The sequence below is a fragment of the Mobula hypostoma genome, chromosome 6, assembly GCF_963921235.1.
Source record: "Mobula hypostoma chromosome 6, sMobHyp1.1, whole genome shotgun sequence".
NCBI lineage: Eukaryota > Metazoa > Chordata > Chondrichthyes > Myliobatiformes > Myliobatidae > Mobula > Mobula hypostoma.
In genome coordinates, this window is record NC_086102.1 from 134354893 (window position 1) to 134371521 (window position 16629).

A 16629-nucleotide genomic window follows, 5' to 3' on the forward strand; every position below is an offset into this window, starting at 1 on the left:
ACACCTATCAGGTCACCTCTCATCCTCCGTTGCTCCAAGGAAAAAAGGCACTCAATCTAATGTCTTAAGGCATGCTCCCAAATCCAGGTAACATGCTTGTAAATCTCCTCTGCACCCTTTCTATGGTTTCCACATCCTTCCTATAGTGAGGCGACCAGAACTGAGCACAGTACTCCAAGTGGGGTCTGTCCAGGGTCCTATGTAGCTGCAACATTACCTCTCGGCTCCTAAACTCAATTCCACGATTGATGAAGGCCAATGCACCATATGCTTTCTTAACCACAGAGTCAACCTGCGCAGAAGCTTTGAGTGTCCTGTGGACTCTGACCCGAAGATCCCTCTGATCCCCCACTCTGCCAAGAGTCTTACCATTAATACTATAGTCTGTCATCATATTTGACCTACCAAAATGAACCACCTCACACTTATCTGGGTTGAACTCCATCTGCCTCTTCTCAGACTAGTTTTGCATCCTATCAATGTCCCACTATAACCTCTGACAGCCCTCCACACTATCTAGAACACCTCCAACCTTTGTGTCATCAGCAAATTTACTAACCCATCCCTCCGCTTCTTCACCCAGTTCATTTATAACAATCACGAAGAGTAGGGGTCCCAGAACAGATCCCTGAGGCACACCAAAGGTGACCAACCCCCATAAAGAATATGACCCGTCTACAACCACTCTTTGCCTTCTGTGGGCAAGCCGGTTCTGGATCCACAAAGCAATGTCCCCTTGGGTCCCATGCCTCCTTACTTTCTCAATAAGTGCCTCCTTACTTTCCTCATAGTGAAGCTGGAGCACTTTCACTATTGATAATGAAAAATAGGAGATAAGATCCATCTGTTATAATCCTCCCCCCCACTTCTGACATGCAGTCATTCTGCCATATTATGGGGTTGTGGCATCAGGCTGGTCCATGTGATTCAAGCCTAATACAGGTCCACAATCCCTTATCCGAAATCCTAGGGGCCAGTTGCATTTTGGAATTCAGAATTTTTCGGATTTCAGACACCCCGCACCCCCACCCCCCAATACCAAAAAGCACATAGGCTCAAGTCCCTTATTTCTCAGTGCGGTGGACTTTAGTACCTGGCGGCGCACCAAGTCTACGCACATCCTCCCATATACTTTAAATCATCTCTAGATTACTTATAATACCTAATACAATGTAAATGTTATGTAAATAATTGTTATACTGTATTGTTTAGGGAATAATGACAAGAAGAAATTTTTTTTCCAACAAAAACATTCAATAAAACATAAAAATATACAACTTCAAACGAACCAAATGAAACACATGGTAAATGACTTATTGGAATAAATGTACAAACCCCATTTCCAGAAAAGTTGGGACACTTTCCAAAATGCAATAAAAACAAAAATCTGTGATATGTTAATTCACGTGAACCTTTATTTAACTGACAGAAGTACAAAGAAAAGTTTTTCAATAGTTTTACTGACCAACTTAATTGTATTTTGTAAACATACACAAATTTAGAATTTGATGGCTGCAACACACTCAACAAAAGTTGGGACAGAGGCATGTTTACCATTGTGTTACATCACCTTTCCTTTTAATAACACTTTTTAATTGTTTTGGAACTGAGGATACTAATTGTAGTAGATTTGCAATTGGAAATTTTGTCCATTACTGCTTGATATAAGACTTTAGCTGCTCAACGGTCCGTGGTGTCCGTTGTCTGATTCTCCTCTTCATGATGTGCCATACATTTTCAATAGGAGATAGATCTGGACTGGCAGCAGGCCAGTCAAGCACACATACTCTGTGTCTACAAAGCCACGCTGTTGTAGCCCGTGCAGAATGTGGTCTGGCATTGTCCTGCTGAAATAAGCATGGACGTCCCGGGAAGAGACGTCGCCTTGATGGCAACATATGTCTCTCTAAAGTCCTAATATACGCCTCAGAGTCAATGGTACCTTCACATACATGCAACTCACCCATGCTGTGGGCACTGGTGCACCCCCATACCACCACAGATGCTAGCTTTTGTACCTTTCGCTGATAACAATCTGAATGGTCGTTTTCATCTTTGGCACACAGAACTCGACGCCCATTTTTTCCAAAAACTAGCTGAAACGTGGACTCACCTGACCACAGCACATGGTTCCACAGTCTTTCGGTCCATCTGAGATGAGCTCGGGCCCAGAGAGCTCGCCGGCGTTTCTGTATAGAGTTGATGTATGGCTTCCTCCTTGCGTAATACAGTTTCAAGTTGCATTTCTGGATGCAGTGACGGACTGTGTTGAGTGACAATGGTTTTCCGAAGTACTCTTGAGCCCAGGTGGCTATAATTGTCACAGTAGCATGACGATTTCTTAGGCAGTGCCGCCTGAGGGCTCGAAGATCACGCGCATTTAACTGTGGTTTCCGACCTTGCCCTTTACGCACTGAGATGTCTCTGAATTCTCTGAATCTTTTCACAACTGTACTGTAGATGTTGAAAGACCTAAATTCTCTGCAATCTTGCGTTGAGAAATGTTCCTTTTGAACTGACTAACAGTTCTCTCACGAATTTTGGCACAAAGGGGTGAGCCACGACCCATCCTTGCTTGCAAAGACTGAGCCTTTGATGGTCGCTACTTTTATACCCAGTCATGATACTTCACCTGCTACCAATTAGCCAGCGTAATGTGGAGTCTTCCAAACCGGTGTTACTTGAATACTCTGTGCACTTTTCAATCTTATTTTAACTCTGTTCCAACTTTTGTTGAGTGTGTTGCAGCCATCAAATTCTAAATTTGTGTATACTTAGAAAATACAATTAAGTCAGTCAGTAAAACTATTGAAAATCTTTTCTTTGTACTTTTGTCAGTTAAATAAAGGTTCACATGAATTAACATATCACAGATTTTTGTTTTTATTGCATTTTGGAAAATATCCCAACTTTTCTGGAAATGGGGTTTGTAGAACATCACTGTCACTGTCACTATAAAACTTCAGTAACTTGTCTTTCTGTTTATTTAAATCATATACAGTGGTAGTTCCGACACTATTTTCTTCAGTAAGACGCTGCACAGACACACCACGATCAAGCTTCTGCAATAACTCCACTTTCTGCGTTATTGATAATGATAGATGCTTCCTTCTCTTTTTCTCATTGTTACCCATAGGGGTATCTGCAGCTCTTTTTGACATTTTCACAGTGAAATTAAACACAAAATCAATAATGAACACAAAATATCAACGAACAGCAAATGCACGTGTAACCAGTATGAGCGCTGAGCCACAACTGACGTCTGGTGGCCTCTGCTAGTGCTGCCACGTCACACCTGAGTGACGTCAGTTGTTGGCGAAAAAAACTTCAGTTTTTGGAGTTTTTTGGATTTAAGAATTTTGGATAAAGGAATGTACACCTGTACGAACAGGCACAATTGGTCTGGGATCAGTCTAATGACCCACATAATTTTAAGTAAATTTGTTTACCTTCTCAGGATGTAAGCAATTCCAGAAAGATGATATTCATACAAATAGGAGTAGTTCTGAATAAGTGGAGATATGTCTTCCCAATGAAAATTGAGTATGCTTCCAAATGGTGTAAACTTCTAAGAATGAAATGCACTGATAATGAAGGAAATAATGTTATGTTTAAGTTTGGACAATGCACAGCTTGGACAGAAATGTGCATTAAGATTGTGCCCATTATTTAGTTGCTCCAATTCTCCTCAAATGGTACAGCTCTAGAACTATGGGGCTTACTAATGTGGCCTTATACTTCACAGATTGTACACAATGTAGCTAAAGTTAGCTTGTGTTTTGGAAGCTGAATTTAAAGTTCAGTGGCAAATGCTGTATTATGGACGCATTTTCCTCAAGTATTCTTGTACCAAGCAAAGTGGTGAATATAGCACCACAGTTTGACTTGAAGACTTTGATGGCTCAGAAATGAGCTATATAGGTTGTAGGGAATTATCCATGTCTTAGTAAATGACTTATCAGTGAAAAGTCCGTTTATAAAGAAAACATGGAATTTTAACAAAGTAAACAGGACTTTCATTTGTTGATGTATTTCAATATAGAAAAGGATTATTCAGAAAAATTAGAACTTTCAATTAGCAATAGCTCTGGAGGACTGCAATCAAATTTGTGCAGGGAGAAAATACTTTCTAAAGGCATTGTTTTTGTTAATTTCCTCCAAATCCAAATTCTTCAACAGTACTTTCAAATATAAAAGAAAACAAAAACACAAATTGTTTTAAAGATTTTTCCAAGTGAATTCTGAAGTAAATGGATATTACACTATACCTTCAACTTTTATACATTACTGCAAAAGAGCACACAGGAAAGTCAGACAAGGTGACTAAACACTTCATTGAAGAAGGGGTTTAGAGAAGGTCTTTGAAGCAGAAGTGGGGAATTTAAGTATTTCTGACAGCAATGTGAGGTGAAATTCAGGAATTGGAAAAAGATTGCAGAGTTAAATAAAAGAAGACACTTAAATGGTGAGTTCATCAAAGAGAAGATGACACAACAGAATTCCAAAGAAAGGTAATTCTCCATCAATTCATTTTTTATTGCATAAACAAGGGAATATTCAACGCATAAATTCTAATATGCTTATCAGAATGTTCTGATGAAAGGTCATTGACTCAAAAAGTTAATTCTATTCCTCTCTCCACTGCTGTTGATTGATCTGTTGAGTGCCTCCATAATTCTGTTTTTATTTCAAAATTTCAAATTCTGCATTCATTCGCCTTTTTCAACAATCTGCATCTAAAAACAATTTTTTTTAGTACTTAACTACTGTTCTAATCTTCCCTTATAAGCTCACGGCCTATTATCCCTCAATGAATTTTTTTCCAGCTTACTGTGATTTGTCTTCAGTATTTTATAATCTTTGCAGATAATCTCATGGATAGAAAAATGCCTAAATAATTGCTTTCCTGGTTTTACTTTTTATAACTGCTCAGTAGATTCCTTGAACAGATTGATAAACGGAATGTGATTATTAAAATGTGAAGAAATAACAATACAAGTTAATATTAGTGAAGTTTATGCACGCTCTGTGCCAAGGGGGAAAAAAGCACAAGTCTGGAGTTTTATTTTGCATGTCTCCCTAGTTTAAGAACACCTACCTTATATGTAGCCTTTACATAAAAAACAAATGTTCTGCCCTGTGGAAACATTATTCGCAACCACATTTCCAACTTGCAAATTGTTTAGGTTGTGAACAGTTCAGAGGAATTGAACCCCCCTGTGACATTTGAGGGCTTGTATGTACACTGCAGTAGCAATACATTAAATTGAACTCCTGTGCTGTTATAACTGCCTCCCTAATTAATTATATTAGCTAATTGAACAGGAAACAGATATTGGTGAAGTTAACACAAATAAATATTGCATATCTATACAGTTTTTCTACATTAATGCAGCAAAGTATAAATTTACCAAAGGATATGCAAGAATGTATATAAATGAAGCTAATGTATCCAAAATGACAGTATCAAACTAAATATATTTTTACAATTCCTTACATAACGGATATGCTAGAATTATAAAAAGGAGGAAATATTTAGCTTGAATTGGCAATCACTTTAAACATCTTGAGCTACCTTTATGTGCTCTTGTAGTTGGGCTTCATGTTGTCGTGAGAGTTGCTCATGCTGCCTTTGAAATTCTGCGATAAGAAGTTGCCGCTGGATCTGTTGTTTTTGTTTCAGAGCAATCAGTTCCTGTTGTAGCTGCTGCTCTCGCACACTGGGATCGGCTGCTGGCACTGAAAACTGATGATCAAGCCGAAGATCCATTGGTGTACTGGTCTGGACTTGAGGCAGTGCTGTGCTTATATCAACTAGAAATAAAAGTGCAACACAAAATGTAGTTAAAATCAGTCCTTTGATGCAGAACCTCCAAGATGTCTAAAGTTATAATGAAATGCTCGAGGCAACTGATTCAAAACCCTCAATAATATAAATGAAGGTACTGCTTCAAATTAAATGTCTGCAAAGATCTAAAAGGGAGTGTAGTCTTTTTACACCAGATTTATCAGCGTGCTCCTGTTTTATCTAATTCACATAAACTCTGATGTAACTACCCAAATGTAATTGACTTCCTTGATTCTTACTAAGTGTCAATGAATTAATATTTGAATGCAGGTGGATGAGTGTTGGGATGTAGGAGCAGTAAAATGGGGTAAACCACAGACAAAAAGGCTGAATTAGAACAGCATGATTAAAGGTAATCTCGCAATACACTCAGTTCAGACAAATGCTGTGTTAGTCCACCTCACTGGATTGTTTGCCCATGTTGCTAACAAATGTGTAGATTTTCTTCAGTTTTCCAAATCACTTTACTAAAGGTGTATCATCACTGAAACTATTTTCTCAGGCCAAATTTTTCATTGCAATCTTTATCAAAATCTCACAGCCACACCATGTACAAATTAACACCAACAACAACAAAGAATATATTATTATTGAGAATAGTGAAAAAAAACATATTACTGTACCAGAATTTAAAGAAACATTCTAGTTTATTGTGGAAAGATCAAATCATATACAAAGTACATTCCAGTTAATTGGGACACATTGGGACATGAGCATTTTGGCCCAATTAAGCAGCTGCCTTATTTTTGCCGAAGTTTCGTGGAAATGGTTAAAAAGGTATGAAACAAACTAACTACCATTTAACTGAGTAACGAATGAGAACACTATCAATACAACTACAGTGTTTTAGTTCCAAATAGTTATCTACATATCTACAGAGGAATTAATCCAGTGTGCCCTACTCTATCCTTCTGATTGCCTATTAAGTGAACAACATCAATGCAGACACCTACTGTAGATACAGGGCTGACTTCATTCAATCCTTTTGACAATTGCATCCTCCAAATCTTCATTCTTGTTGCAACATTCAAGTTGATTGTTGATACCTTCAAATTCTTTGTAGTTCTTAGTTTGTAAAAGTAGTGAAATCATTTCATTTTCACTCCCAGCCTTTTCTGGCATCTCCAAGCCTCAGTGCTTGAAATGGCAGTGAGCAAAACAGTTCTGAATTGTCTCACTTTTTGTTTCTTACCAACTATCAGTGACAAAAATCACTGCTTTTTGAGCACAAACACACGCAATTGATGTTATTTTAAAACTGTGGGCTCTAAGCATGGTGTAGTGTTTAAGAGCCACACAAATGCACATGAATGCCACTAGTCAGAAACTGTTCAGCAAGTCTCCTGTCCCAATTAAGTAGCATGGTGTCCCAAATAAACGAAGGGAATTTTCTCAATTAGTTTGTGTTTCTTAGGAATTGGGCCAAATAAGCAGATGTCCCACTTTAACCAATGGCCCAATTAACCGAAATCCACTGTATTTGGTAATGCAAAATTACCAATTACCAAAATTATAAGAACAGTTTAAAACAGAAGAAAATACAGCTTGATATGCTGACAAAACCTGAAATTAATATCACATAATCAAAAACTGGAATTAGATACACTCACTTGGGCAAGAATATAATCCGTAATGTCCAGAATCATAGTTTTCATATAATTGATTATTTAAAACAAAAGGCATTGGAACATATATAAAGTCAATTAAATTCTTCATGGGGCAGAAGAAGAAACAAGGGAAATGTGTGTCATTTAATGGAAAGAGAATGCAAGGAGGAAGATCTTAGCTCATTAAGATAGCAAACAATTTCAAGTTGTTAAACACGACACCATGGTTTGTGCATTTTCACCAAGTCAAGATAAATCTCTAAGTTCATTTGGTGTAGTTACCAATTTCAGAAAAAAATAGTGACTTCTTAAGATCTGAATATAACTCAAAGAAGATCAAGTAAAAATTGAAGCATGCCCAAGTATAGGTGGGAGAGGTGTGAAGAAAAATTATTATCTCTACAGCAAGTTTTATATGCTGTAATATCCTGAAATATACTTAGTGGTTAACTAAATATGCTAATATATATAGCTTTTAACGATATACCTGTACATCTCTCTACGCTACACTTTCTCTGTAAGACTACATTCTGTATTGTTTTTCTTTGTACTACTTTGATATATTGATGTATGCGATGAACTGTCTGCACAGCACACAAAGTAAAGCTTTTCACTGTATCTTGGTACATTTAACAATAATAAACCAATATAGATTTTCTTTCCTTTGAACTAATTTAGGGTAATAGATATATTAAGGTAATCCTGCTCTGGAATGGAAAATCATATATCCCAACAGTACTGGAATACTGGATTAATTTGAGGACAGACTCATGCAAGCTTTAATGTGCACAGTCAGGCATTAGAACTAATGGGACTGTGGAATGTACACCACAAATCAGCTGCATTTGCTCAAGATGGGGTTATTAATTAACATCTAATCTTAGTATATTGCAATTTATTTAAATTTTAGTATCACCAAAATTAGTGCTTTTGTCCCTGTTTGTATGTCATGATGGGTAACTGAGAAATCCTGATTACACAAGCAAGAGGAACCATTTAATCCACTGTTAAAGTTTTAATTGATCAGGGATAGCAGTCAATACGTCTATCTTCAACCATCAAATGCAGTTTCTTTATTTGTCCTCAGAATGTGGGTAAGGCAAATATTTTTTATTTTCTTATGGTATAAGGGTCTAGTTGCCTAGACCTCAATTTAATGACCACCTCTGAGAAGGTGTAGGCCACCTGTTGGAAGTACTTCTACACGTTATTCATCAACCGCATAATGAAAAATGAAATTACAAAAACAGCAGGAAGAAGAAATTGGAGTTGGTAGCACAAGCTGCTCTTGTTCTAGGTAGTAAGTCATCACAACTTTGGAAAGAGCTATAAAATAAAATGTCATGAGAAGTTGCTGCAGAGCAGGCAGCTGTGGTGCTTTTACTGGTGGACATGAATATTCGGGATGTCATTTCGTCAAGTGTTTTAAAATCCACTTGCACTTGAATGGTCCACATTTAACTATTTATAGGGGTAGTTGAGAGGGGCAAATTCTAACTTCATCAAATTAATTTAGAAAAACAACTCATTTAGTTGAAAGGCTAGGTTAAAGAATAGTTACATGTGATAAATTACCTGGTGTTTGTCCAAGAGTTAGGATAAATCACAATCAAACTGTTGCTGAAGACACATATACCAACTTTAAGAGTCAAGCCTACTATACTCATCACCTAGTAGCCCCATCTCACAATGCTCACTCTATTTTTTATCCCTCTGCACTCAATCCTGATGCAGGCTTTTCACCTCAAATATCGACAATTCCTCCCCCTCCCCTCCACAGATGTTGCTCTCAGCTTGCCGAGTTTATCCAGCACTAAGCTGTTTATTGCAGCCTGCCATATAAAACTGTTGTGCTGATGACCACTAGCGCTGCTGGTCTGTCTGCAAGCATGCATATGCTCTGAGTTGAAGGAGCTCCACATGATTCCAAAGTTTTATGCACACCCTACACAATTATAACTGAACCTGAGATGAATACTAAGATTCATCAATGCAGTGACAGATGCCCCAGAAGCTTAAGCAACTGCTCTCTTGACTTGTGGCAATGAATTAATGACCTGCTCAGAGTCCATGCACAAATCATTGATGCATATTCCCATGAATGTGGCATTGACCAAATGAAAGTATAACCACTACTTCCAAGTGCAGTATCACGTCTACTTTACTATCAGTTTATCAGTGTCCACGTTAGTATTGCACAGCCATAACCCATGAACTGACAGGATCTCAAGGCTGGCCAACATAAATATCAATATAGGCTTTAGTCTTCCACCTTTGTATCTGTGAGACTAGCAAAATTTCTAGGATATATAAATGAAGAAATAATAGAATTGCTGAATTTATAGTAAAGGTAGGCAGCCATGATCCACTATGATCTCGTCAAAAAACTAAACAATTTATTTAGTTAGGTCTACTTCTCAACCCTGACCTATTATCCTGTGAATTAAGGCACAAAATGTTTGGGAGTTAATAGACTTTTCAAACCCCAACATATTTTTTTCCTCGCGGGATGGTGAGGTGGGGAGATCCTATATCCCTACTACATCCTCCACCAAATACCTTAAATCTGTGAGCACCCACCTCCCATCCCTCGTGTCATTGCTGTTTCTCCTACCAGCGAATCCTGTTCAACCACTCCAAGTTGCTTACACATTTTATATTTCTAAGAGAGCAACAACTTAGTAATGTTCTCCTCATAAGTACAAATCTCTTGTCCAGGCAACACCCTAAATCTAGTGCTATCAATCCCTTCTGTAAGTGTGATGACCAGAATCAGACACAGTACCCTGGCAAAAGCAGAAAATGCTGGGAACATTCAGCATAGAGAGAAGGAAACCAAGACAATGTTTCAATCAAAAACTTTTTGTCAGATTGCTGCTTGATCTGCCATATACTTCCAACATTTTCTGTCTTTATTACAGATTTCCAGCATCTGCTGGATTTTGCTCCACAGGAAGCTAGCACTAACTACCTAGCTGATCTATACAGTTGTAATATAATTTCACTGTATTTATATTTTATGTATTGGCTGACAAGGGCAAATTTTCTATATGGTTATGAAACCTCCTCATGTCCTGGTATCTTTAAAGTCCATCACCACATCCATCAAAATTCTTGCTCCTTTATTGTATCTTAAAAGTTATTGAAGATTCTCTTGCCCCTTCTGCCTTTTCTGCATGTTCTTTCTCACACTTTCCTGGACTGTCTCTCAAATATCATTTCTGTACACATGTGTCCAGTCCATTGGTGCCATCTTAAAACCTTCATATTTCTTCCTGACATTCAAACAAACTAACAATTTTAAATCTTTAATAATCTGTAAACATCTTATTCATAACTTTTACATTTTAGTCATTGACCTGTATCACAAAACAAAGAAACAATTAAAGAACACCATACAACTTCTCTGCACATAGAAAGTAAACTTCTACAGATGATTACCCTTTGCTTTCTCCAACTGAGGCAATCTTTAATAGATCTTGCCACTTTCCCATAGATACCTTAGGATTTATTTTCCTATCTGTCTGCAATAAGGGGTTTTGTTAACGTCTTGCAAGAACCCATGTAGGCTATAACAATGTTCTAACCTCCTCAACACTTACTACTTACTTTCAAAGAATGTGTCAATCTAACTCGACTTTTCCATAACTATTGCTAGCTGATTACCCCTTATTGACTTGTGCTTTCTCAATATTGATTTACATCACCCCTTAGAATTTTTTAATAAAATTATGGAGTTCTGTTCAATCTTTGTTTTTTCCCCTTTTTAAACAAATTTAGCATATTACAACTCTTCCAGCACCATACCATACATATAACCAAAGACGATTGGAAAACAGTGGTCAGAGAATTGATTAATTGCTCACTCCTTGAAAGACAAAGTCTAGATGAAGGATCTTCACTCCGAATTTTGACCATCCATTCCCTCCATTGACGTTGCCACGTTGCCCAACCAGCTGAGTTCTTCCAGCATCTAGTCTGTTGCTCCAGATTCCAGCATCTGCACAGTCTTGCGTCTCTAAAGTTTGATTTTAACTAGGGCTGCTGATATATCCACTGTTGAAGGATGATAGACTCCTCAATATAGATTCTTGTTTATTGTTTAGTTGAGTTGATCCATGGTTTTGTTTTGCTGAATTGACATAGGACACCCAGTTGTGGAAGTTGCTGTGGTGGGATTGAAACTTTTATCTCCAGATATATCTTGATTCCCTGCATTATGATATACCACATATAAGATAGAGGAGCAGAATTAGGCCATTTGGCACATCAAGTCTGTTCCAGCATTTCATTAGGCTGATCTGCGATCAATCCTTATCCAATTGTGGATAGTGCTTGTTAAATTGTTACCAGCACTTGTTTCTCTTCATTTACATTGACAATTGATGCTGGGAGGAAAATTTAGAATCAGTGATGTTGCTCTCACTTACGTTTTTAGAGGTTCTGAAAATATCTGCCTTTGGTTTACTCTTAGCTTACTTTTTGACCAACAGTCTGTATTCAGTAAACAGAGGCAGCAATATCTTCGCCACAATTCTTAACACTGCTGCCCCAGAAGGTTGCATCCTCAGCTGCCTACTCCACTCCCCCATACACTCATCACTGTCTGGCCAGTGCTGTGACTGTGATCGAAGTCACTGGAGAAACATTGAAACTGGTGATATAGAAGTCTTTATTCATCACAACAAACAGGCATACTTGTGGAGACACTTGTGGTAGAATCTCACAAACTCAAAAGTACATCACATTTTTATACCCTTAAGATCAATAGATTCAATTCATTCAATAGTTACAATGATACCATTTACTTCAGTACCTTGGGTTGACAATGTTTCCTTTGTATTACATATCTACAGTGGGAGACACCTCTGAATGTTCAAATGCCTCAGATGGGGCAAACTAAATTGACATGATAATATCAGTCTGGTCTACAAGCTTCCTTTAACTCAAGTCACAATGCTGCAAATTACTTCAACTCATTTTTCAAACCTTGAATTGATGTAGGCCAATTAGCACAACCCCATTGTCTTAACTTTTGGCTGATGCTTATGCAAATGTTCATGGTCACCATCTGATGTGCATTTAACTTCAATTTACTGCTTGCAACTTCCCATAAAAACTGAAGACTAGTTCTTGCTTGAATTGATATCCACTACATTAACGTAACTTCAGAATACTTCCTAACAGCCAGATTCTGCTTGAACTCCATCACTGCACTGAGCTTTATTTCAAATAATGTTGAGTTGGAGCACAGGAAGGTAAAAGAGTGTCTTGCGACATGGTGTCATGAAACAACCTTTCCTCCAATGTCAGTAAGAGAGGTGATCATTCATTTCAAGAGAAGCAGTGAACATACCTCTGTTTACATCAATGGTGTTGAGGTCAAGCGGGTTGAGAGTGTCAAGTTCCTAAGAGCGAACATCTAAACACATTGACACCATAGCCAAGAAAGCTCACCAGTGTTTCTACTTCTTCAGGAGGCTTAAAAAGAGTTTGGCATGCCCCCTTTGACCCTCACTAATTTTTAATCAGTAAATGATAGAAGGCATCCTATTTGGATACATCAAGGCTTGGTACAATTGCTCTGCCCATGACCATAAGAAACTGCTGAGAGTTATGGGCACAGCTCAGCACATTCCCTACATGGACTTAGACTACACTTCTCTCTGCCTCAGTAAAGCAGTCAGCATAATCAAAGATCACACCCACACCAGACACTTTCTCTTCTCTTCTCTCCACCACCTTACCATCAGACAGAAGATATGAAAGCCTGAAAACACATACCACCAGGCTCAAGGGCAGTTTCTATACACTGCTAGACGACTAGAGATGGACTTGATCTCATGATCTACCTCGTTGTGACCTTGCACTTTACACTTACCTGCACTACACTTACTCTGTAACCGTAACATTTTATTCTGCACCAGAATTTTTATTCTCGTATCTATTAGTAATTCAATTCTGATATTGTAGAGGCTATTAATACATTGTTTAAGGCAGCTATACAACAGGATGTGAGAAAGAAGAAAATGCAAATAAAGAACAATATGCAGTTATTATTTGGCTGCAGGTGTACACCATTAAGTATCCATAGAATTCAACATAAAATTTACTTCCCAGAACTCAAATATTACAGTGGCAAACACAGTCTAAATGATAATACTTTTACCACAAATAAGACAAGGCTAATCATTCGTTGTGTGATTGTATCCATTCTTTGCCACCTTATTGGAGCAGCACAGTGGCATAGCAGTTCCACAACCACCACACAGCTCCAGCAACTTGGTCGCTGTCAGCTTACACATGCTGCCTGTGACCTCATGGGTTTCACCAAGGTTCTCCCATTTCTTCCCATATGCTGGTAAATTAACTCGCTCTGGAAATTGTCCTAGTGCAGAGGATGGCAGCAGAATCAGGAACGTTTATGCAGATGTGAAAGAAAATAAGTTACGGCAACTAAGTTTGAGATGGGAGCTAGCATACACTCGATTGAGTGACCACCCCTCCTTCAATGACATTAGAAAATATAAACATGAAATAAAAAATCTGCAAAATTTCATCCTGTATTCAATTATACTGTCTGAATACTATGTCAAACTTTCATTGCAAATCTATGCTAGCACGCAGAGCATTCCCGCTCTCACCCTTATTTATTCTTCCATAACCTATTCACTCTCACATGTGTATCAACTCTCTCCATCTCCTCTTCTGCCTCCTAACCCAAATTAGAGGGAAATTAGAGTAGCCAATTAATCTTTGGGATATGGAACAAAACCTGAGCACAGGAGAAAACCATGTGGTCACTGAATGTACAAACTTCAGAGGTATCGTGCCCAGGGTCAGAATCAAAGGGCAATTATTTTACAACCTTATGATATGATGCAATCTCAGAGGTATGAAAATATTTCACGTCACAAGAACAAGCTGTTATATTTTAATTATCTTCATTACATTTCTTTCCTGAGCTTTGGCGTTTACCATATTGGAAAGCACAACTCACACTAACAAATTTTCCTTGAACGACTTTGTAAAATCTCCTTAGTCCACCTAATAAAGTGCACCTCAAATATTTCAGAAACTGGTCTCTTCTACACTATCAACAATGTGAAAGGCACAGAGAATCTAACAAGTCCAAGTTACAATTTATAAATCCAATCAAACTTCTCCACACACTAACTTTAGAACTGCAACTGCTTATATATTTGTTTCTCAAAAATCACTGGAGTTAAATTTTTTAAAATTCCATATAAATAATGCACAAATATTAATGGTACCTGAATAAACAAATAACTATTTATTTATTGATTGATTGAATAAATAAATAATTGACTTCATCGAGACCTTTGTGGATGAGTGTGCACCTTAAAGAACATACCCAAACCAGAAGCCCTGGATGAACCAGGAGATTCACAGCAAGCTGAGGGCTAGATTAGTGGTGTTCAAGACCAGTGATTCAGAACACTAGAAGCAGTCCAGGTGCAATCTACAGAAGGCCATTGTGAGAGTAAGAGACAATTACATAAGAAGTTAGAGACACAACTGGATGCACGACAGCCATGGCAGAGCTTGTATGCCATTACCTCCTGTAAGGTGAAACGGTAACAGCATAAATGGCCATCTCTTTGGCTCTCCACATAGTTTTCAAGCACCTGACAACAGCAATACATACATTAAGCTGCTGTTTATTGGTTTCAGCCTGGCATTCAACACCATCATCCCTTCACTACTAATCAACAAGCTTCAAAACCCTGGCCCTCTGTAACACCCTCTGCAACTAGACTTTCAATTTCCTTACTGGAGGACCATAGTAAGACTGAATTGGTAATAGCATCACTTTGCTGACAATAAACACACAAACACACACAGACACACATCTCAAGGACATGCATTTAGCCCACTGCTCTACTGTCTCTGCACTCGTGACTGTGCGGCAAGGCACAGCTTAAACACCACCTATAAATTCAGCAATGACACCACTGTTGTCGGCAGAATCTCCGAAGGCAATAACGAGGTGTAGAGGAGTGACATAATTTCACACACAAAATGTTGGAGGAATTCAGCAGGCGAGGCAGCATCGATGGAAATGAACAAACAGTTGATGTTTCAGGCCGAGGCCCTTCATTAGGACTAGAAAGGAAGGGGAAAGATGGCATAATTTTAAAAAGGTGGGGGAGGGGAGGGAGGATAGCTAGAAGGTCATAGGATAAGCCAGGTTGGTAGGAAAGGTGAAGGGCTCTAGAGAGGAAAGAATTTGACAGGAGAGCAGAGTAGACTTCAGGAAAAAGGGGAAAGAGGAGGACACCCAGGGGGAGGTGATAGGCAGATGAGAAAAGGAAAGAAGCCAGAGTAAGGAATAGAAGAGGAGAGGGGGAGGGAAATTTCTTTTTACAAGGAGAAAATGATACTCGTAACACCAGGTTGGAGGCTGCCCAGATGGAATAAGGTGTTGCTCCTCCGTCTTGAGAGTGGCCTGATTGTGGCACAAGAGGAGGCCATGGATCGACATGTCAGAGCAGGAATGGTAACTAGAATTGAAATATTTGGCCACCATAAAGTTCTGTTTTTAGTGGATGGAGCAGAGGTGCTCAATGAAGTGGTCTCCCGATTTAAAACGGGTCTCACCAACATAGAGGCTGCATCCCGAGGACTGTATACAAAAGATGACCCCAGGTGATTCATGGGTAAAGTACTGCCTCACCTGGAAGGCCTGCTTGGGGCCCTGAATGGAGGTGAGGAAGGAGCTGAATAGGCAGGTGTAGCACTTAGGCTGCTTGCAGGGATAATTGCCAGGAGGGAGATTGGTGGGAAGAGGTAAATGGACAAGGGAATAATGGAAATTGGGGTGGAGGGGGGAGGGGTTGAGGGTATTTTGGCTGGTTGAGTGGTGGTGCAACAACAACCTTTTACTCACAGTCAGCAAGACCAAGGAATTGATTGTGGACTTCAGGAGGCAGAAGTCAGGAGAAGAGACGCAAGCCAGCATTGAGAAGTCACTGCTGGATAGGGTGAACAGTTTCAAATTCCTGGGTGTCAACATCTCAGAGGATCTACTCTACGCTAAACACATAAAGACGTGAAAAGGGCATGCTAGCAGCTGTACCTCATTGCCAGTTTGAGGAAATTTGTTATGTCACCAAAACTTCTGCAAATTTATACAGCTGTATGGGACAGCAT

General features: G+C 38.7%; 1 protein-coding gene across 12 annotated transcripts in view; it reads right to left on the minus strand.

Moving 5' to 3' along the window:
* hdac4 (histone deacetylase 4) overlaps nt 1-16629 on the minus strand; it is a 494468-nt gene that overhangs the window by 206418 nt on the left and 271421 nt on the right. For all 12 annotated transcript variants that reach the window (XM_063051788.1, XM_063051782.1, XM_063051780.1 and 9 more), the window contains one exon: nt 5576-5814. In XM_063051788.1, the coding sequence (XP_062907858.1) occupies nt 5576-5814 (239 nt within the window). The remainder of the gene's footprint in view (nt 1-5575; nt 5815-16629) is intronic.